This window comes from Babylonia areolata, chromosome 8, assembly GCF_041734735.1.
Source record: "Babylonia areolata isolate BAREFJ2019XMU chromosome 8, ASM4173473v1, whole genome shotgun sequence".
Classification (NCBI taxonomy): domain Eukaryota; kingdom Metazoa; phylum Mollusca; class Gastropoda; order Neogastropoda; family Buccinidae; genus Babylonia; species Babylonia areolata.
In genome coordinates, this window is record NC_134883.1 from 4519751 (window position 1) to 4544125 (window position 24375).

A 24375-nucleotide genomic window follows, 5' to 3' on the forward strand; every position below is an offset into this window, starting at 1 on the left:
ACGCTGCTGGTCAGGCATCTGCTTGGCAGATGTGGTGTAGCGTATATGGATTTGTCCGAACGCAGTGACGCCTCCTTGAGCTACTGAAACTGAAACTGAAACTGATGACATGTGACAGTAGAACATTCAACTAATAAAGAAGCCGAGACAGGTTCAAGCTCACGGGATTTGGGAAAAGCGCTCAGACACACTTTCTTCACATCCTCCGAGTGAAGAAGGAGATACTTGCGCCGGCGAACACATACACGCACTAAACATACACATGCATAGGAATACACGCACCACACAGTCAGAGATACACACACACACACACACACACACACACACACACACACACACACACTGACGCACACACGCACATTGACGCACACACGCACATACGCACACACCTACACGGCACAAACTCTCTCTGTCTCTCTGTCTGTGTCTCTGTCTGTGTCTCTGTCTCTCTCTCTTTCCTTTATGTGTGTGCTATTTGTAATAGATGTAGATTAGCGAGGACAGATTGGAAGAATAGGCTATGCCTAAAATCTTAATCCTTGAATAAAAACGTTTTGAGTTCTGAGTTCTCTCTCTCTCTCTCTCTCTCTCTCTCTCTCTCTCTCTCTCTCTCTCTCTCTCTCTCTCTCTGTGTGTGTGTGTGTGTGTGTGTGTGTGTGTGTGTGTGTGTGTGTGTGTGTCTCTGTCTCTGTATTTTTCTTACATACACAAACACACAAGCTCTCTCTCCGGGGTTTTCTGTGTGTGTGTGTGTGTGTGCGCGCGCGCGCGTATGTGTGTGTGTGTGAGTGTGTGTGTGCCAGTGTGTGTGTGTGCCGTGTGTGTGTGTGTTTCGTACATACACAAACACACAAGCTCTCTCTCTCTCTCTCTCTCTCTCTCTCTCTCTCACTCACTTCCATAAACAAATTGAAGTTAAGTTTGAACTGCCGACTCGGAAATCTACTAGTTTAACGCCCACAGACTTGTCTAGCCCTGGATATTCAACCACTTACAAACATATTGCAGTGTAATGAAGCAGTAATGATGTATCGAATAATGAACGACTTTAATCAACGAAAACAAATCCTACCACGTATGACATTCGAAGGAGTATTACAAGCAAACTGATTAACACATAACACATATTAATCATAAACAGACATTAAAATAAGGAAAGCTGGGCAATCTTTAGTGCGGGCTCTTGGAATATGACACGAAAGAAACAAAGAAAGAAGAGCGGAGACATTCTCAAACTGAATTCTGTCAGTATTTCTTATTATCATGACGTCGAGCTCATAATACTGAACTTGAACTTGTGGTGCTTGAAGCCTCGTTTGAGGCCTGTTCACAGTCAGTATTTACATACTTCCTGCATGCGTGGCGGTTCAGGTCTTACTTTCCTACAAACATGGCAAACAGGATTATACATCGTCGGTAAGTTTGCCCAGTGGGCTTTGAGTCTGGATTTAAAGCTGCTGACATTTGGCGCTGTTAGTACTTGGTCTGGAAGGTTTTACACGTGTTGATGACACGTTCTGAAAATTATTGCAATGATCATGAATTACAAAATTTCCCTTTATTATGCTTCTTATTGCAGACAATATACTACAGAACTTGTAAGTCGTAACGATATCTAGAATATAAAATCTAAAACTCTTGTTGATGTTTTCACACATATAAAGGGAAATAAACAAAATGCACAGAAAAATAAAGAGTTGTTTTTCTTAGTTAGTGCTAGAGTTACCTGCCGTAACGGTGCTCTTCAACATTTGCAGCAGACTGTGTACAAGATGCGAGGAAATTAAGAGAAAATTATGCGTGATGGTTTGCAGTGTTCAGAAGCTTTATTTTCCACTAAACTCGGCCACAAAATTAACTGCAAGGATGTCATATCTGAGCGAAAGCAGAACAATAAGTGAATCACGTTAGAGTAGGGAAGACGATGTTCGATGAGTAGTTCCAGTGAGTGGCTCGGAACCAACAGCAGAGCAAAATAATCTGAGCCAAACTTCATGACATTTGGTAAATAAATTATTTAAGCGGAGATACTGCCAGACAATCGAGGAATCAAGATTCAGTGAAGGAAATCAAGAGTGAGTCTTTTAATTTCTACATCGCATATTTTATTGTTTTTGGTCGCATTGGATAAGTTGATAGATTAGATGAGTGGGTGCGGTTTTATGTTTATGACTGGCATGATTCAACTTTTTTGTTTTTCACATTTACAACTACAAGTAAGCCTATTTCTAAATGACTCCCGGTAAGACTATTCTACCCCAGCCACCCCCCACCCCAGCCCCATTTTTCATGAAGACTCAGCTGCAGAAAATCAGAAACAGAAAAAAAAAAAAACATACTCATAAAGAAAACATTTTCTTATCCCACCAAAACATGGGGGATAATACTTTAATAGTATCCTAAAGAATCTGCTACTGCCATTTACAGTTTGTGAAATATTAAGGTAGATAACTTAATGTGAAAATATCTAGACAATTCCTAGCTTCTTTTATTGTTGTTGTTTTGTTTGTTTTTTGTTTGTGGCTTTCAGTTTCTTTTTTTTATGGACAACAAGCCAACTTGGCATTATCAGCAATGAAAAGGAGCAATATGGCAAAGGGAGAGAGTGATGGAGAGGAGTTTGGGAAAAGAAAGTGTGACCTGGACAGATGCATGCAACAGCCTATAAACAAATGTGTGCCCAAAGATAACTATTGTCAACAGGCAGCACTGCAGCCATAACTAACTATGACAAGTAACAATGTTGTGCCTTGTTAGACTGTTGAAGTGGAGCTGCTGCTATGGTTCTACTACAAACACAGTGGGCATACATTACATTTTATAATTTTTGTCAACAGAGTGACCTTTAATTCGGTTGAGGGGGTATTTTACCTTGTCTTTGAATGGAACAGGCATTTCCAACTATATGTCCAGCTGACCAACAGTTAAAGTGAAAGTAACTAGAATTAAAAATATGTTCTGTATTATTTCATTTGAGAAATGAATGGCAGTGTTGGCATGAATGCACATTTTAATTATACTTATAGTGATAATAATTTTTCATTTCAGAAATGAATGACAGTATTGACATTGATTTCATCTATGATGATGCGGATAGATACTGTTCAGAAATTGCAGGTATGTATACTCTGTGTATATATATATATGCTGTGCAAAGATTTAAAACAGGAACTTTTGAATACATATGGATCGGAAAATTCAAATGCACACAGTGTTTGCATGAATACATACATGTACATGATTATGTAAATGAACATGAAACTCACACATTCTTCCATTGGTGCTATTGCTACAGCTATACATGTAACAGCAGCTTGAATTTAAAGAACAGCTTCACACACAAAAAACCCAAACAAACCCATTTCAGTCTTGAGACTATTTAGAGAAAAGAACTTAAGCCAAAAATGTTTGCCATTAACTTAAGACACAAAAAGAAAAGCATGCTACATTGAGTCATTGAGTGTGATATTTCAATCGTCAGGCCGTTTGTATGCCAACCACTTCATGTGACAACCATTGCCATTGGAAAATTATTTGTCCAGGAGTTGTAGTGAGACAAAGCATCATTTGCTTATGTGATTTATTCAGTTTGTTGAATAGGATACTGAAAAAACAACAACAACAATAATAGAATAGCATTTACACGCAGTGATTTTGGAGCACATACACATTTAAATGCAAATGTCAAGAAACAAAGTCATTGTTAAATTTTGGGTGGCCTTTAAAATTAAAGTAATAATTGATATTTGTAATTATATATGTATTTTAAATTAATGATTTGTATCAAAAATTATAATTAATATATTTACTGTGGTAATTTATGCATGCATTGACTTCTTTTTCTATTTGTATAACTCTTAAATCTTTCAACATGTATTGCTTTCAGATCTTTAAACTGAAATTCTGAATAGTGGAAATTTGTTATTAACATTTTTATTACTAAGTCTCTCTCTCTCTCTCTCTCTCTCTCTCTCTCTCTCTCTCTCTCTCTCTCTCTCTCTCTCTCTCTCTCTCTCTAGCGCACATAAAAAGAACCCACGGCAACAAAAGGGTTGTCCCTGGCAAAATTCTGTAGAAAAATCTACTTCAGTAGGAAAACAAAACGCTTTGCAAGCAGAAAACAATACAAAATAATGGGTGGTGCTGTCATTGTACTGACGCACTCTCCCTAAGCAGATCAGCCTGAATTTCAAACAGAAGAATCTGTTGTGACAAAAAGAGTAATACAATACAAAAATTACAATGCAATACAATATATATATATAATCTACTTATTATTGAAATAACAGTAAAATTCATTGTAGAAGATTGCATGCCTGTGAGTCTGATAAAAACAGAATCCATCTAATAGAAATTCTATCTTCTGTTGTTTTTTTCTACAGAGCTGTACAGCTATACGGAAGACTGTGAATTTGTTCACACACAATGCAGCTATGAAGAGCTGTCCAAAGCACATGGTAATCTTGCTGATTTGTTCACTGTTTATGATGTCTTCTTCCTCAGGTTGGGAAGCCACAGTCAACATACTGATGTGTTTGGTACTTTCTCTTGGAGAGATGCTGTATTTCCCCTGGTGGCAATTTGTTTTTCTTAAAAAAAAAGAAAAAAGTAAATGACAAAATAAAAAGAACACCTAGCCATGCATAATTTATTTTCCTTGAGCTGTTGATTTGGTGTGTTTATCTTGTAATCATGGTATAGATATTGGTTGGTTTGTATTCTGTTATATTGTCAGATTGATTTACCACTTTATGCGTTTCTGTTTTACTTGACAGTGACCTTTTGGTTAGTTTGTAGATTGGTCTGCTTCTTAATGTTCTCTCTTTTGACCAAAGTTGTGGAGGTGATGTAGTAATGTGTATGTGCATACATAGTCATGGTTTTCACGCAACATAGCTCATATCATTCATCAGATCTTCATTGAACCTGGAAACAGTTGCAGTTAAACGTAATTTCATTATATTTGCATCTGGCATGGAAATATTGAAAAATAGATTTTGTTGCAGGGTATGTGATTAAGTGTGTACTGATCATATTAAGATTTCCATTTCACAGTCATATATTATTTACTCTGTATTTTCACCTGTGGTTTGAACAGGGTTGCCACGATGGATCACGGCCAGCCAATCAGAACAGAAACGATTCCTTGTCACTCTGCAGAACATGCTGGAGGTGGCAGAAAAGGAGAGACGCATGGTGGCCATGCAAGCCATTCTCTATCTTGTTCAAGGTGATGGTCCCCTTTTGTCTCAAGTGTTTGATTTTGGTTTGGGTGATTTTGGTTGTTGAGTGAGGTCACTTGTCTTCCTTTCCTGTTTCGTTCACATTCTTTTGTCTTTGAGCTTGTTCTGTATTTTCTTGATTTTATATTAGTTGGTTATTTTGTTTTTATTTACCTCCACCTTTCACATCTTGAGTTGTGCTGGATACATTAATTTACAATTATTTATATCTTCGTCCCACCCCTTTTTTTTTCCTACCTTCCCCCCCCCCTCCCCCCATCCCCCTCCGCCCCAGCCTTGAGATTTGTCATGCATGTTAGTATTCAAAGTAAAGGGTGTGTCACTCCTTTCTGATTCAGTTGAATGTTGAAATGTTATGCTTTCGTCATCAGTTGCTTCTGCCCCCGAAAACCGAGTATGACTGTGTACATGGTAGAGTTAAAATGGTCATACACGTAAAGGCCCACTTGTGCGTACCAGTAAACGTGAGAGTGGCAGCCCACAAACAGAAAAAAACATATATATATATATATATATATATATATATATATCAGTTGCATCTACCTCATTGATGTCCACATCTTTGAAACAGTCAAAAGTACAGCTCAAGCGAACAGCAAGATCGATCAGGTTTAGCTCTGAATCATATGATGCATGTTTTGTTTTTGATACCATGCTCACTGGCTGCAAGCATCTGAGTTGTTCACTAACGCAAGCAAGAATCAGCTGTAGGCTGTGCAGCAGACTGACACCTCAAGAGTAGAATAGTTTTTATTTACATCTGTGTGACAACCTCAGATACATTCAACTTATTTTTTGATGACACCAGTTTTCTTCCATTTTCTCATCAGTATTTTTCTTTAGCTTGTGCTGCTCTGTGACATATACCAGAAAATTACAATTTTATCCTCTAGTAAGGCGCATACGTGTATAATGGGCAGGATTCAGGTTGAAAAAATATTTATAGTCACATTTGACCTTGTTTGCTTGTGTGTTATTGTGTTGACAGGTGTATTTGGTGAGGTAGATTCTGAAGAAGAACATCTAGAACAGGTGCAGAAGAATGCTCGCCTGGTGTATGAATTTGGCATCTTCAACTCCTTTGTTGAACTTCTGGGCATGGAACTGGAGTAAGTATCCCTTTGGATTAAAAATTTGAAAACAAACTTTTGTTTGTTTCTTTGTTTTAAAGCAATTAATTTATTACTGTATGATTTTGGCAGATTTTTATGCTATAAAAGACGCTTTCAGTTTTCATTATTTAAAATCTTTAAGCATGTTCTGTAACAAACAGACACAAGAGAAGTTGGGTGGTCATTAACTTCTCTTTTGTTTGAAAAATGTATGCAAACACTGGTGATGACAGTATTGAAATTAAAGTAGGATTCATGTTATTGATATGACTTGACTACTGAACATGTTCATTTTTGAAAGTAAAGTATGATTTTTGTTATTGATCAGGCTGTTGATTACTGAACATGTCTGTAGCTGTTATTGTATTGTCATGAATGTTGACATGTGGATGTGATGCAGAAACACTGCGGCAGCAACATCAGCACTGAGAAAGCCAGCAGTGTCTGTAGCAGACAGTAGAGAGCTGAGGTAAGTTGTCATGTTTGCTTGGTTCATCTTAACCCTTTCACCGCCAGTCAGTTTAGAGTGCAAAATTCACTTGAGCTATAAACACAGAAAATATGGCGTCTAAGAATAGCTGGGGATTACCCCTGCGATGTGTGGAAAGTATGGCCTATCCTACCACCGAAGATTAAAAGCAGTAGATTCATGAATAACAGACCCATGATCTGGTCACCTTTCTGTGGCATGTGTTCTTTACCTAGCTTGTGCATAAATGCGAGTTTGGCGGTGATAGGGTTAAGAGTAACATTCTTGTCTCTGAAAGACTGGAAGAAATTTGACAGGTGTACTCCCTTGAGTATGGTCCCCACCTGTTTGTGCACTGAAAGATTTTGGCATGTTGTGTGTGCATGATCATTATTTCCTGATGAGTGCCTGTGTAATTCCTGAATTTACCAACTTGTACTTTATATTCAATCACATTAGTTTTAATGTCTGTATTTAACCCCTTTATGTCCGCTGACAAGTATTCTCATCAGTGAAAGGTTTTTGCCTGACTGAGATAAGATGGAGGTTACAGGTCAGGATGTCTGTCATGATTCATTATTTGGACTTCTTCCTCTTCTGGTTGCTTTATTTTTGTTCAGCAAAATCCATGACACTACTGGAAAATACACAAGAAGCAGTTCTTACACTTCTTGTGAGTCATATCACACTTATTTCATCAAGTTTCAACAGCAAAGGGATTAATGGGTTCTCAGTAAGAATCAGAAGCAGTGTGCAATCAATACCACCCACAAAAAACCTACTTTTGGTGTCATATACTGTACCATGTCAAACTGATGCAAACTAGGCCTATGGTTTGCTCTGTTTGGCCAAATTTCGCGCGGCTAACAGTGAAAAGACGCCCCTCTTAGTCTGGCCCGCTCTTAGCCAATCAAACGCCTCTAACAGCTATAAGCGCTGAATCATTCCTTTGGCCAAGGCTCTCCACGCCATCTTGTCAGGTTTTCGCTCTGTCTCGTCTAACGCTTTTTTTGGCTATTAAGCGTTTTCATTTGGCCTTATTTTGTTGTATGCGGCTTGCATGTGTATTGTGCTTACATTCTGTGTACTCGTTTCGACTCGGCCCCCTCGATTTCTTCGTATTTTCTACCTCTGAGTCGATCCTGTCTTTCCTTTCTCTGTTGGGGTTCGTATTGTTCGCTGGGTGCTTACGCGCGGTACCATGCCTCGTTTGCCATCCTACGAAGGCAGGGATCATGATGCTGGCAGAGATACTCGCCAAGAGACTCTCCCAGGCCCGGAGCTCATGATTTCTCCCGATAGGGACCGCGGCGATGCGTCTGCAGACGCTGATCGCGGAGGGGACGCTCGTCCCGATAAAACGGTCATGAAGGGGACCGGGGGGAAAGGGATTCGAGCGTCACCTCCCGAAGTGTCCCAGCGCGAGGCGGGTGGAAGGGGGAGTAGCACGTCCTCTCTTGGTGGTGGGAACTCGCGGCTGGGTGCGGACTCCCAAGGGGAGGCCGCCCCCCGCCGTTATCCGGGTCCCCACACGGAGACGGCCCTCAGGGGCCCCAGTGCTGTTTCCCCTCCTCCCTCCTCGGTCGACCCCCCTCCCCCACCTCCTCCTGGGGGAGAAAAACAGTTGGTTCCGGGGGGGGGCCTCCACTTAGCCCACCCCGGGCCAAGCCACCCCAGTCTCCCCACGGGAGGGGATTCTGGGCGCGTGGCAACCTGCTCTGCAGGTCTCCCCGCTATCCGGCCGGTCTCCCCTGCTGGGGGAGTCCCGCGCGTGTCAGGCGGTTCCGGGCAGTCAGACCGCCGGCCTTTCGGCCTGTCTGACACCCAAGTCGGACCTGACCTCCCTCCGACTTGGCCAGGCTTTTCCCTTCAACGAGGTCAAGGCACCAGTGACCCTTGGGGCTGGGGTCACGGGATGGCTGGTGCCCACGGGTGGTATCCCCCATTCTACCCGTACTGGGGTGCACCTATGGTGCATGCTGGGTTCGCGGGAGGACCAGGGACTAACCCCTGGTCCGCTCCCCACCGGACCCAACCCAGCACAGACCACAGAGTGACACACACAGCCCCGACAAGAGGGATTGACTCTTCGTTGGGCAGGTTGAGCTCCTCGACCAGTGTTAACACTACAGCCTCGAATAGGTCCTCTGTCAGCACGCAGGTGACCGCCACGGTCACTACGGCTTCCTTTTCAGGACCGACGGCAGCTGAGGGACCCCGCTCAGCCCGTGGGAGCCTGCTGGTCCCACCTACCCAGCCCTCGGTCCTAAAAGGAGATGAGTGGGTGTTCGTCCCCTCACAGCACTCGTGGGTCCCTCTGGCGTCCAGGGACGCTCTCTCTGAGAAGGTGTGGCACCCACCATCCCAAGCATGGTTGGACCTACGGTCCACACACTCCCCACCCTCTTCAGGTGTCAAGGACATAACAGAGGAGACCAGGGTCCCTGCTCGGGATCGCCCCAGCTCATCCCGCTGGGCTGACCACAGCCCACAGGACGCCCCCGTGGGTACATCCACTTGGGATGGCACCCAACAGGGGATGGACTGTGAACAAGAAGGACAGCCCCTGTCTTCGGATGAGGACGAACAAGCAGATGAGCACTCTTCGCCCCCATCCCAGTGCGACAGATGGAGCCCACGCCTCCCTAGGGACCAGCCTGAACCAAACTCGGACTTTGCCGAGCTCGAACTGACCCTCCCCAATAGGGTCACACATGCTGAATCAGTCCCTCAGGCAACTTTGTCACCCTTAACCCTCCTACGGTCAGGTGACTCTAACTCCAGAACCACAAGGCGACTCAGAGTGCCAGAAATGGCTCAGGAGTGGCTTAATAAGCCAGCCCGCACCGTCAGGGGTGCTGCTTCCATCCCTCCTCCAGGCAGGGAGTCACTCTCTGCCCCGGGCGCTTTTGCCCCAGGCAAGTTCCTTAAAGATCCCTCCAAGGGAGGAGTGTGGTCCTGGTACACACAGGACCACCCTGCCTACAGGGAAGCAGAGCCCTCCGCGCAGGACAGGATGTTGGTCTCACAGCGCACCACCTTCCCCACCTCAGCTACTCTTCCCTTTAAGACATTTGCAGAGTGGGACAAACTGGCCCGCCGCTGCCTCCTCGAGGTGTCCACGGCTTATACCTTCTTTGACGCGTTCCTCCACAGAGCCAATGAGCTGTGGGAACGACGTCCAGTTCAGCAGGACACGGAGTCTCCTTCCTCTGGCCTGCCTGGCCTCTTCTCAGACCCGAGGTTAAACACTTTTGGCAATCGAGTAGCGTCTGGTCTCACGGCAGCTGCAGACGCAGCTACCAGCCTTCACTTCAATACGGTGCTAGCGCGGCGGGATGCTGTTCTCCGCCTCTCTAACATTCCAGTAGAGGAGAGGGCTGCTCTGCGGTCCATCCCAGCACAGCAGCACTCCCTCTTCGGCCAGTATGCGCCGCATTTTGTCAGCCACAGGGCAGAGACAAACCGGGAGGTGGCCTCATATTTAGCCCAATCCTCCCAGGGGCGCCAGGGTTCTATGCCTTTGAAGAGACCCGCCACCAGGGCTCCTCCATATACCTCGCCTCCTAAGCCAAAGCGGCGTGCTCAGAATCAGCGGCAGAGGAACAAACCACCTCATGGCCGTCCAAGCCGTCCGGCCATGCCCAAGGCCAGAAGGCAGCACCCCCAATGACTGGGCCCCGATTCAGCACCGCCAGTCGTTCAGCCCCTCCAAGTAGGAAACTTGTCCCGGCACGCGCATCAGTGGCGTGCTCTGGGACTCAACGACTGGATTGTGTCGGTGCTAGAGTCGGGGTACATGCTCCCTTGGGTGGGGGACCGCCCCCCTCTAAGATCCACTCCTCCTCCTTATGTGCCCAGCTCGATGGAGCAGGAGAGCGTCTTAGAGAAAGAGATATCGCACCTACTCCTCATAGGGGCGATATCTCAACTCTCGGACCCGGGCCCCGGTTTTTACGGCCGGTTGTTCGTGATTCCAAAAGTCTCCGGAGGGTGGAGACCAGTCCTGGACTTGTCCCCCCTCAACAGTTTCCTCCCCAAGATGAAATTCAAGATGGACACACAGGCACAGATTCGGGAGACCATGCAACAGGGAGATTGGGCGACGTCCATCGATCTGAAAGATGCTTATTTCCATATCCTCATCCACCCGGCATCCCGCCGGTACCTGAGGTTCGTGTGGAGGGACAGAGTGTTCCAGTTCTCTGCCCTCCCATTTGGTCTGTCCCTTGCCCCTTTCCTGTTTACCAAGGTGGTGCGGGAATTGGTGTCAATCGTCCGGTCGGAGTCCATTCGGCTCTGTGTGTACCTGGACGACTGGCTTATTCTGGCCCAGTCACAGGCTCTGTGCCAGAGTCATACAGCCAGACTTCTAGACCTGTGCTCCCAACTGGGCTTCATCACGAACCAGGAGAAATGCGATCTGTCCCCGAGCCAGTCCTTCGACTTCTTAGGGATGAGATTCGACACGCGGTCCATGATAGTCTCTCCGACGCCAGATCGGTGGGACCGTCTGGCAGGCCTCCTCAACCACTTGCGCCATTCCTCCCAAGCAACGGCGCGGACACTGTCTTCCCTCCTGGGCATGATGGAGTCCATGGCACCTCTCATCCCTCTGGGCAGGGTTCTCAAGCGCCCTCTTCAGAGGGCACTCAGGCTACGGTGGTCCCAGAGCACTCAGCCATGGGATACCCGGATATGTCTGGGCGAGTGGTTCCTCGAGGTGACATCAGAGTGGTTAACCACCCCTCTTCTGACACAGGGGGTGCCCATAGCCCCACCTACTCTTCAGGTGGCACTATTCACAGACGCCTCCTCCATGGGCTGGGGAGCCCACATGGACTCACTCCATGCAGCAGGGACTTGGTCCCCGGAGGAGCGCCTATGCCACATCAATGTTCTGGAACTGGAGGCAGTTCGCAGGGCTCTCCAGCACTTCATAGCGGAGGCCAAAGGCAAGACCATTCGCTTGTTCACGGACAACACAACAGTCGCTTGTTACGTGAACAAAGGGGGCGGAGCGCACTCGGCAGACCTCTCTCTGCGGACCGAGGCTCTCCTCCGTTGGTGCCACAGCAGGGGCATTGCACTTTCAGCGAGACACATAGCAGGGAAAGACAACATTTTGGCAGATGCTCTCAGCAGGTCCAAGAGTGTCATACACACAGAGTGGACCCTGGACAAGGACACCCTGCAAGGAGTGTGGGAACAGTGGTTCCGGCCGATGGTGGACCTCTTTGCGACAAGGTTCAGCAAGAGACTTCCCACGTACGTCTCTCCAGTCGCCGACCCAGAAGCATGGGCAGTGGACGCTCTCTCTCTAGACTGGAGCAGTCTGATTGCCTACGCGTTTCCTCCCTTTCCAATCCTGTCCAAGGTGATACGGAAAGCCAGGTTGGAACGCCCGCAGATGATCCTCATTGCGCCGAAATGGCCAGCCCAGCCCTGGTTTCCGGTCCTTCAGTCCCTGACACATGTTCCACCACTGGAACTGGAAACCAAACCTCATCTGCTGAGGCAGCCTCGTTCGGGCATTCCCCACTCCAATCCTCAAATGCTCCACCTGCACGCGTGGCTGCTGTGCGGGCGGATCTGTCAGCATCACCATTGAAGTCTTCCACCCCTCGGTCAGCCTCTGTGTCCGCCGCGCTGACCAAGGGGGGTGCCTCCTCCGACCTCCTCTCCATAGTCTCCAAAGCCAGGAGGGAGGGAACAGAGACTTTGTATGACTTTCGATGGAAGAAATGGCTGAGTTGGTGTACAGCTCAGAACATTCCCCCTACTAACCCTACGAGCATGCAGCTGGCCAACTTTTTGGCTCACTGCTCCTCGGTTCTCAACCTGTCTGCTAGTTCTGTGAGAGGGTACAGGTCTGCCATTTGTACCACTATCAAACAGCTAGGTGGTCTCGCTTTTGAAGCTGATTTCCTGCTCAGAGAAGTGGCTAGGGGCGCCTCTCTGAAGGAAGCTGGGAATCCCAGAAGAGTGCCCCTCTGGGACTTGTTCCTGGTGCTGGATTTCATTCGAAAACAGCCCTTTGAGCCATTGGGGACTATTCCTTTTGACCTGCTCACTCTCAAGACCACTTTCCTTCTGTTGCTGGCCACGGGCCGTCGTAGAAGTGAGATTCATGGTCTTAGTGGTCTGCCACAAGATCTAGCATTCCACAGAGATGGTTCCATCACTCTTCGTTTCCTTCCAGAGTTTCTGGCTAAGAACCAAGACCCCGAGGTCCCTTCCCCCTCTCTGAGGGTCAGACCTTTGTCGGATATTCTGGCACAAGATGATGAAGATAGGCATCTCTGCCCCGTTCGGTGCCTCAAATACTATTGCAATAGGTCTCGCCATAGGCGTTCTTCTCAGAGGCGCCTTCTCATCTCCCTCAATGAGAATTACAAGAAAGATATCGCTGCAGGCACCATTTCCCGCTGGGTTTCCCAAGTCATTCGTAGAGCCTACTCTCATGCACACAAGGATCTCAGCTGTCTTAATCCCAGAACACACGAAGTGCGGGCCATAGCTACTTCGGCTGCTTTCCAGCACTCGGTACCACTGCAGCATGTCTTGGAGGCAGCCTTCTGGCGGTCGGAGAATCCCTTCATCAACTTCTACCTCCGGGATTTCCGTATGACCAGGGCTGACGGTTCCAAGGGGATTTCCTTTGTCGCGGCTAACACTGCCGTCTCAGTTTCAAGGGCTCCCCATACGAACCAGTAGGCGTTGCCCTCCTCCATTTGCTTTAAATTCTGCATCAGTTTGACATGGTACAGTATATGACACCAAAAGGAGGAGTTTGTATTATACTCCATGTTTGGTGTTTACATATACTTACCATGTCAAACTCGAATGCCCGCCCGTCCGTCCCCGCGTCTCCGCCGTGGTTCTCATGGGGCATTTTCATTCATGGCCACGGAATGATTCAGCGCTTATAGCTGTTAGAGGCGTTTGATTGGCTAAGAGCGGGCCAGACTAAGAGGGGCGTCTTTTCACTGTTAGCCGCGCGAAATTTGGCCAAACAGAGCAAACCATAGGCCTAGTTTGCATCAGTTTGACATGGTAAGTATATGTAAACACCAAACATGGAGTATAATACAAACTCCTCCTTTTTTAAACTTTAGATAGAAATAAAGAAATTTATTACTATTTGCAAATCATTTTAAATACTCCACTGATTCCTTGACTTTTCATTTCTTTCCCATTTTATGAAGGTTTGTAAATAAACGGCAGATTGAATCAAGTTTGATACATGTATATTTGATCAAGTTTGTGATTGAAATAGCATGGCTTTTCTGTTGTGCAGATGTATTCTGAATGTTCTGTACACTGTGGTCGAGACACTGCGCACACCTAGAGAAGAGGAAAATGACGAGGACAAGCAAGTCAGGGATGCTTTCAAACAAGAAATTGGTGACTGTTTCTCTATATTTATAGTTACTTGGTTATTTGTGAAACATTTAGTTCACATGACATTCTTCACTATCCAGTACCTGTGCAGCATGTATCGAAGACAAATTTGTTCTGAATTGTGAACAGTGTTAACCTGATTGCCAGAGACTTTTGTAAGAAAAAAAGGTACTCTCGCCTTGCCATGGAATTTTGAGGATTCAGAGGTAATAAATTTTGAATAATTCTAGCTCTAAAACTATAGGAGATACAGAATGTTTTTGTGAAGGAAAATGAATGTTTATTCCAAATCCAGGTTTTTTCCCCAATAATTTTGAATCAGTAACTAACCAGGCATGTCAAATCAAAGATATTGATTTTTATGCATTAAAAAAAGTCAGTTTCATCCTCCACAGAATGACACCCAAAACGAAAACAAGCAATACAGCTGGAAATGGCATGCTTATTTTCTAATTATTCCTTTAAAAGAAAAGAAAATGGCTTGTAAGTTTATGATAACAATCAGAACAATTTTAATCAAGTAAGTGAATAACTGTTCCAGCAACGGCATACCGTAAAGTTCAGTCTATTGATCGCACTGGTATATAAGCCGCACCGACTAAATTTTTTTTTAAATTTAACTTCATACACACATAAGCCGCGCTGACTTATAAGCCGCACTTATTACCGGTACTGGAACACATACCAATACTATGGAAAAGCTGTCAATACTGTAGGTTATGAAATAAACACAAGCGGAAACAACACAGAGAAAAGCAAGGGAAATTTTATTCAACGTCATCCTGCTCACTGAATCCACTGAAATCTTCGTCTTCATTGTCCGAGTTGAAGAGAACCAGCACAGCTTCCTCCGCCATCTTGTCACTGACTTCAGCCTGGTTTTCACTTGATGAACATGAACGCAAGGTGGAGGTCGCTGCTGGTTCGTCGCTTGCACTGTCGTCTGCTAGGTTGATCGCCTTCAATTTGAAGGCTGCATCATAGGCATTACGTCGCGTTTTTGGCATGATGAGGGTGTGCGCTTGAGCAGAGTAGAAATGAATGCTGATCTGAAGGCTTCAGTGTGTGCGGATTTGATTTTTAAAACGTGAACAGTCAGCACACTAACCTGAAGCTCACCCAAAGATTCATGAACAGAAAACATGATTTTGGTGAGTTGAAGGGCAGCTTCAAGTCATGGCTTATAGACCGAACTTTACGATACTTGGGTTCAATCAAAATAAAAAGTCAGCCATGTTCTTAGAAAGTGAGCCATCAAGCTTTTCTTACACCTAAGAGCATCCCCATTGGAGGAGAAAGCACTGTGATGATACTCCCTCCTGGTTGTAACTGATCTGATAAAGTGTCAGCTGTGCGTCTGGTTAGCCTCCTCTGTAAATAGATTGGTCAACTGATCAGTGACAAAAAGCGTGAAAAAGTCAAAACATGATTCCTGTCTATCGTCTGTCAACCCTAGGTTTCATATAAATCATGGATTATTGGCTGTTGCCATTCCCGGCAGTTGAACACTGTGAAAAGACAGTTGACTGACAGGTTGGTGCCATGCCCCCTTACCCACCTTCTGTCTGGCCTTGGGCCTGTTGTCTTACACCACTCCTCTACCTCTCCTCCTCTACTCATATTACCGTAAAGTTTGGTCTATAAGCCGTGACATTAACAGTGAGAATAATGATGATGTTGAGTGCATGGGATTTGTACTAATCCTCTGATCTTCAAAAATAAGGAAACTTTCTTCTCAGAAATCTGTTTCCACTGCTCCCAATGTTCCCAAGAAACCAAAGCACCAATGGAGCACCTGCTTCAAACAGAGCCTTTCCTCTGTTAGAATAGCTGTACACAGCTGCCTTTGATGAAGTTAATTGCAAGGGTTGTGGATGTTTTTTTCAGGTCAGCCAATGCTTGGAGAAGACCCACTGGCCATTGTTCTGTTCACAATGGTGACCAGATTCTGCAGTGGTAGCGCCCCTCACTTTCCCATGAAGAAAGTCTTGCTGCTTCTCTGGAAAGTTACCTTGGTCAGTATGCTAGCTGGGTTTTTAGTCCAGCATCCTTTGACATGCCTTGCCCTGTCCTTTAAACACACTCCCCTCCCTGCCGTGAATAAATGACTGAAATCAGAAACAGACCTTGGCTCCTTGTATTTTTAAGGAATAAACTGATATCTGGGCTAATTAAATTTTGAGCATTCCGTTACAACATTGCTGTCTCCAATTACACCCATAATTTCAGTCATGTATGTACGCGCGCACGCACACGCATACACACACACACACATGCACACACATACACATACACATACATACACATACACACACACACATACACATGCACACACATACACACTCACTCACTCACTCACTCTTTCAATCACTCAGATGCACAGAAACGCATACAAAGATAGATAATAAAGATAAAAATATACACACACACACACACACACACACACTCACTCACTCACTCACTCACTCACACACACTCACTCTTTCTTTCAATCACTCAGATGCACAGAAACATGTACAAAGATAGATGAATAGATAAAATTGATAATGAAGCATGTTGTATAATTTGTGAAAATGATATTTTTTATGATAATTTTGACTGGCTGTTGTGAATGGAACCCATTACAGCAAGGAGAAGAAGAAATCAAAAGTTGTCATAGGTACGTAGGCAAGGGAGTGCAACCAGTGTTGAATTGCTCAAACAGCAAAGTATCAAAATCCATGTATTTTATTGGATTGAATTTCTCTTTGTCACAACAGATATTTCCTTGTGAAATTCGAGCTGCTGTCCCCAGGGAGAGTATGTCAGTACATTGTTGCACCACTCTTTTTTTTTCTTTTTTTTTCTTTTTCTTTTTATCTTTCTTTTGTCTGCCTTCAAGTGTATCTGTTCGATTTTTCTGCAGAATGTTGTTGCCATGGGTTCTTTTACATGCGCTAAGTGCATGCTGCACACAGGACCTCAGTTTACCATCTCATCCGAATGACTAGTGTCCAGACCACCACTCAAGGTCTGGTGAGTGTGGGATTTGATCCTGTGGCCTCAGATTCTCTGGCTTCCGGATGGTTAACACTAGCCCACCACTCTGCTGTCAGATGCAGCCAGGAACAGTAAGGTCAAACAAGTCATTTGCACACATTTCCTTTGTGGGACCTCTTGAACAGAGTATTCTTTTTATTTGCAGCTACAGGTATCTGCAGTCACTAAAGCAGCATTTGACTGCAGTTGGTAGTTGAAGCAGTTGTCCAACAGGTAACAGTGTGGTGAATCCCTGTGCAGTGGAGCAGTTTGCGCATCAGATAATTTCTGCTACTTTCTCTGTTTCTTACTTGATCAGTCTGACTGGAACCTTGTGATTGTTTCTTTTGTTTATTTCTAAACCTTGCGATTGTTTCTTTTGTTTATTTCCGGAGATCAGCATCGTGCAAAGATCAAATCATCAGTGGATGATAATAGAGTTGCACCCTGTTTCAGTTTCAGTTTCTCAAGGAGGCATCATTGCATTAGGACATACCTATATATACGCCACACCACATCTGCTAGGCAGATGCCAGACAGCAGCATAGCCCAACGCACTTAGTCACGCCTTGCATATAGGTTCTTTTTCAGTGCGCTAAGTGCGTACGTACTGCATATGTGACCTCAGTTTATCATCTATCTGACATGTGAATGACTAGATGCTCAGTTTGATTTTCCAATCAAACTTGGGAGAAAGGGCAAGACTGGGAATCAAACCCAGACCCTCGCAGACACTGTTTTGGCAGACGAGCATCTTAACCACTCTGCTACCTTCTCCTCATTCACCATAGATCATGAAAAATGTCACCAGTTTCATTATGCCATTTATGTTGATGATGATATTTTCCAGACCTCACTGGGAGGACTCCGGGATCTTCAGGAACAGAAGAACTCCGTACGGCAGCAGCATAACTTGCCCCCTCTCCCAGAGGACACGTATGAAGTTTGTCGTACCATGCGGCCAGCCTCCCCGCCTGCCTCCGCTGCCGATCTCATTGAACAGCAGGCTCCACGCCGCGGTGCTCGGGGTGGAAAGAGGGTGAGTGGCACTTAGCTTTTCTTTCTTTCGTTTTTTTCCTTGTTTTTGTTTCATGCGATTGGTAATTATGAGGAGATAAGGAAACAAAACATTTTGTATGTTTTTCATGTTGAAATATGATAACAAAGTTCTGTAGGTATCAGAAAGGGATTTAATAAAAACTTAGGTACTGAAAATAGAAATGGCAGAACATGTAAGAGACTCCTGTTTTGTCAGTTATCATTATTATCCACATCATTCCATTAGGGCTGATTTTTAGTCAGTTGCATCCTTCATCATTTCTGACATTTGACATATCTCCTCATCCTGTAGGCTGTTCACTTTTCACTGTTCCACTTCTCCGCTTTCTGCATACCATCTTTTCTTCTTGTCAGTTCTCTATCAACACCTGGATGCCTGTCAGGTATTATGATAAAAAAAAGAATTGTTACATTGCAAAGACACTTTAGAAAGACTACCTGGTACACAAAACGGAATCATTGATCTGATTGGTTTTTTTTTGTTGTTGTTTTTTTAATCTTTGTGGTGACTGTGTGTTATGACACACCTAGTGAAGTTTTTTTTGTTTTGTTTTTTTACTTAATGTTGCATGAGCCAGATATGAGCAACAGTATATGTAGACAGTGCAAGGGTAGAACTGAATAACCACACACACACACACACACACACACTCTCTCTCTCTCTCTCTCTCTCTCTCTCTCTCTCTCTCTCTCTCTCTCACTCACTCACTCACTCACTCACTCTTCCTCTCCCTCTATCTCAGACTACACATACAAGCACGCACGTGCGCGCACACCCACACACACACACGCTTTTTTTTATTTGCCCATCTACAGGGAGGTGAGCCCTCTGAATCTTCTGCAGGAATTGCTGCCACAGATCTGTGCCCCATTTCCTATATTAAAGAAAAGTGATGTGATAATAGAGTTGCACCCTGTTTCAGTTTCAGTTTCTCAATGAGGCATCATTGCATTAGGTCATGTCTATATATACGCCACACCACATCTGCTAGGCAGATGCCAGACAGCAGCATAACCCAACGCACTTAGTCACGCCTTGCATATAGGTTCTTTTTCAGTGCGCTAAGTGCGTACGTACTGCATATGTGACCTCATTTTATCATCTATCTGACATGTGAATGACTAGATGCTCCAATCAAACTTGGGAGAAAGGGCAAGACTGGGAATCAAACCCAGACCCTCGCAGACACTGTTTTGGCAGACGAGCATCTTAACCACTCTGCTACCTTCTCCTCATTCACCATAGATTATGAAAAATGTCACCAGTTTCATAATGCCATCTTAAATAGCATCAGCTTGGTTGCAAACATTTCAGAATCCTAAATGGTTCTCATGCATTTTAAGAGAAAATTACCATTCCAGTTACAGTTGTTTAAGGATTCTAAACTGATCATACAGATGTTTTGGAGCAAAATACATTTGTTCATCATAAGTGAAGTACCAGTGATAATATAGACAACAAATGTTGGGTTCTTTAAAGTTAACAAAAGAGAAAGAAAAGAACATGGAAGCGAGAGAATCTGAGCGCGCTGCTTCGAATCACGGTTCAGCCGCCGATATTTTCTCCCCCCTCCACTAGACCTTGAGTGGTGGTCTGGACGCTAGTCATTCGGATGAGACGATAACCGAGGTCCCGTGTGCAGCATGCATTTAGCGCATGTAAAAGAACCCATGGCAACGAAAGGGTTGTTCCTGGCAAAATTCTGTAGATAAATCCACTTCGATTGGAAAAACAAATAAAACTACACACAGGAAAAAATACAAAAAAATGGGTGGCGCTGTAGTGTAGCGACTCGCTCTCCCTGGGGAGAGCAGCCCGAATTTCACACAGGGAAATCTGATGTGATAAAACGAAATACAAATACAAATACAAATACAAAAGCAAATAAAAGAAGGCAGATTACGAAAACTGTTGAATTTTCAGCAGCCATGGACTTCTGCATAATTTTGGTTGATTTAAACTCTTTAACCTCTTCAGTGCCCCAGAATGGAAATTTCCGTCCCCTTCAGGTGTGCTAAAAGTGTTCAGGATGGAAATATTCATCTGTGTCATTGTAGGAATTTTCCCATAATAAAATGATTAAATTCATATGTAATTTGATTTTGTGGATATTGTGTTCATTTTCTTTTCAGAAAAATTTAGGTTATATAAGACTTTCTTTTTATTAGTTTGCATGCTTGGATTCTTTTGATGATTATTATCCTCTGTGACCTAAACACCATGTGGCAAATAGTTGTCAGTGAGCATAAAATAGGCTTGGCACTGAAAGAATCTATCAGATGATCAGAAGTAAAAGCTGGCATTAAAAAAAAAACTAGCACATTTATACATGAAGTTATTGTGAACTGTTATTGTGAATGTGTTTTCTCTGACTGCTGAAAAATGCATAATGTGATGTGTTTGAAGATAGAAAACAAGCTGTCAAACTGATGTGCTCTGTATGCAGGATAATATGAATGGAGAGAAAAATGTAAAGTATTTTTGTCTTTAATGTTTGCTTTCTTTATACTTGTGGTGTTTTGTATAGCTTTACTCATACATCTTTATGGGTTTACTTGCACATTGTTCTTATCAACTTTTTCAGCTACTCCTCACTAATATTCATTTAACATGCTGTCAGCTGCACCTCACAAGTAAAATTTCCATACATATTTGGCATGCAGAGCAAGGTTGTTGATTTTTTAATATATTTTTTTAAAAGATGGAATTTTATTACCTCTCTTCTGTCTTTCTCTCTCCCTTCCTTTTCAACCCCCCCTCCTCTCTCTCTCTCTCTCTCTCTCTCTCTCTCTCTCTCATATCACTCCCACCATCATCCCCTCTCGTGTTCTTGTCTCTGTCGTGTGTATGTCTGTGTACGTATGTTGGCTGTGGGTGTGTGTGCATGTGTGTGTGCATGCATGCATATTTTAGTATTGTATGTTATTTGAAAAAAAGCCGTAATTTATACAAATGACATTTGCTCATTCTTATAACAGTTGTTTCCATTCTTTCATGCAAGTATTCTCTTTGCAGTTTCCTTACAGTTAACATGTTTTGATTTTTGTTTGTTTTTGATTTGACTAAGACTTTTTCATTTGGATAGTTTGCTTGTTTGGTCTGCTGTTTTTAATCAGTTAGTTGTTAAGTTGTGATTACAAGAGCATCCTAAGTTCCCTTTTTCTTTTATCTATCAAAACAAGATATGATTGACTCTGTGTAATGGCCTTATTTGTCTCCATGTTAAACTTTAATCTGCCTTTTGGAGGGAAATCCTGTGGATATCAAATTTAGCATGATCTTACAGTTTGATAATGCCCTGCCAGATACCACTGTTACTAGTGATTAATATAAATAAAAAGATGAATGTAAATAAACAATAAAGATTGTTGTTAAATGATTGACAGTTTATACTGAAACACAAGTACCTTTGAGCTACCACTTGACATGCAGGGAAACATGTAAAGTTAAACTTTTTAACAAACTATTGAAAATTCTAATCTAACGATAATAAGAATAATATATATATATATATATATATATATATATATATATAATCTTTTTATGTGTGTGTTTCATCTGGTGTGAATCTGTCCTGAGCCAGAACTTGAGGCCAGAAGACATTGCATTTTGGCCACTGTGTCTGGCTGTGGGATGATGAGAAATACCATAGTCCCCCTTACCCTTTCCCATTCAGCCCCTCCGGTCCCCACCCACCCCTACTACTGCAACTATGTCCCCATTGATTAGCATAGGGTTCATGGAATTTTGTATTAGCATGTATATGATAGTCAGTCGTGTCCGACTATGACCATCAGAACAGCAGAGGAGGTAACTGCTGTTCCGACTATTTGGGCTAGAATTTGATTATAGTGGAGAGTGTCTTGCCCAAGTACATCCCCACTCTCTCGGCCAAGAGGGTTTTAGGACAGTCGGCGTTGGAATGGTTCCCAAAGGCCAACTAGCCCACAAGGCTGCAGCACTAAGAGCCAGTGCAATTTTGCCTCCTAGTTTTAGAGTCATAGTCCTTCACAAAAGACTAAGCTGTAAATGGTTTTTGTATTAGCACATTGAGATAAATGCCCAGACCTTTGGGGCTTTTTTTTTTTTTTCAACTTTTAAAGTGAATTGATAATCTTTTCAAAATAGAAATATTAGATATAGTCAGTCTGAAAGTGCCTGTTTGTCATTTACATTTTCATTCTTCTCTTCATTGTTGTCTTTTTTCTTTCTGTCTGTCCTTTCTTTTCTTTTCTTATTTTTTTAATCTTTTTTTTTTATACTTACGATAGAATGGCATGTTAAAGTATCGATAGATTTATCATTTAATATCTGATCTGACTTATTGAGAACTTGTTTATAAATGAGATAAACTTAAAAGGATTATTTTCCATCTCTGATTTATTTAATGCTTGCTAATAACTGGTTTTTGAATTGCTTATGTGAGTGAATTTGCTCACCAATAATGAAATTTATAATGGCATGCATTTGCAAATGGCTTGGCTTAGTTCTGAATATTCCTTGTTGACATTACCCTTTGTATTCATTTTGTTGGTTTCACCTGGTCCATCAAGTACTCCTTTTTCAGTTGCATTAGCCATATGTTTGTGGTTTGTTCTGTACTTGTGCCAGTCATCATTTAGAAAATTCTGTTGTGGTCATAATAATGCTGTCAGGGACTGTCATTATCCCCCTTACTGATGTTGGACAAAAATGATTCAGGCAGTTTTATATCTTAACTCAAGACATCTGTAATTTGGAAAAATGTTTCCAGAATTCTATTTATATTGGACATTTAGTCAGTTTATATTTTGCATACATCTCTGAATCACCCAAGTAATTATTTCATTTAATATGATCTTTTCTTTTCTTTTCTTTTTTATTACTCAGATATTAAACAAAACGTATCATCTAATATCCATCTATTGATTTTCTGATGGTGCAGAATTTGCATCAGATAGATACATGTAGACATCTGGTTAATAAAGCAGAAGTTGTAGTGATTCTTTTATGATGTTATACTGGTAGTAGTTCAGTGAGCTGAAATAGGTCATTCGACTTCTGTACTTGTAATGCATGCATGCATCATTCTGTATTTGTGACACATTGTAGTCTGCGCTGTAACCAAAAGTGGAATGAAGAAATGCATGATTTATTATCTTGTGCAAGCAACTTATAGAATTTGAATCTTTATTTATTTATTCATCTATTTATTTATTTACTTATTTATTCATTTATTTATTTATTTATTTATGTGTTTTTGTGTATAATATTTATTGGTTTATTTATTTTTTCATTCAAAAATATCATTTTCTTTTCAATTTATTTTGATGGCATGCTGCAGAAGTTTGTGGTATTGAGTTATGCTTGGGTCTGGCTATGGGATATGCTAGTTATGCCAGAGGGTTTGGTCTTTAGTTGAAAACTCCTCCTCCCCCCCATACTCCTCCCCTCTCTCCCCATCTTAGACACTTCATTGCTTGGACAGCCGTGTTGGGCAAGACTCATGTTTCCCGTTTTGGTTTTGACCATGATGTGAGACCTCACAGCACAAAAGGAATAAAGGAAATCTTATTTTATTGACACAGAGCAGTATTGTACAAGTGCAGTTTTTCTGAAAAGTTGCTTTTTCTCACTCGAAAAAAACTGTTGTGTGTGTACTTTAAAAAAAAAAAAAATTAATAAGTATTAATTAAAGAAATGAAGAATGTTTTAGGTACCTTTTTAGCATCATTTTATGAGAAGATATATATATATATCCAGTGAATTACTTTTATTTTCTTAAGCTAAAAGTCACTTCTTCTGCCTATCGTTTGTATTAACAGACCTTTACTTAGCAGATTTTGAAAAAAAATGGACAGGTCAGACAGATAATCCTGGAATCTACTTAAAATATTAAGAAACAGACATTGGAACTACAATTTCTAATCTGTCTGTAGGGCTTAATTCTGTTGAGTTTGTTGTATTAATGATGTATCAGTTTGATTCTCACATTCTTTATTGGACAGCAAAGCTGTTGTTGAGAGAAAATACATTTAGGTTTTTAGTACTAGTATATTTGGAAATGAAACTGCAGCATCATTTGGAATA

At 42.9% G+C, this 24375-nt stretch overlaps 1 protein-coding gene across 4 annotated transcripts in view; it reads left to right on the forward strand.

Moving 5' to 3' along the window:
- Positions 1-1735: 1735 nt before the first annotated feature.
- LOC143284469 (striatin-interacting protein 1 homolog) overlaps positions 1736-24375 on the forward strand; it is a 39454-nt gene continuing 16814 nt past the window's right edge. For 2 of the 4 annotated variants that reach the window (XM_076591127.1, XM_076591128.1), the window contains exons 1-10: positions 1736-2075; positions 3049-3117; positions 4383-4457; positions 5099-5230; positions 6232-6352; positions 6756-6824; positions 14125-14231; positions 16116-16243; positions 18097-18285; positions 20753-20776. In XM_076591127.1, the coding sequence (XP_076447242.1) occupies positions 3051-3117; positions 4383-4457; positions 5099-5230; positions 6232-6352; positions 6756-6824; positions 14125-14231; positions 16116-16243; positions 18097-18285; positions 20753-20776 (912 nt within the window). In that variant the 5' untranslated portion in view covers positions 1736-2075; positions 3049-3050. The remainder of the gene's footprint in view (positions 2076-3048; positions 3118-4382; positions 4458-5098; positions 5231-6231; positions 6353-6755; positions 6825-14124; positions 14232-16115; positions 16244-18096; positions 18286-20752; positions 20777-24375) is intronic. The other 2 variants (XM_076591129.1, XM_076591130.1) reach the window with 1 other exon arrangement.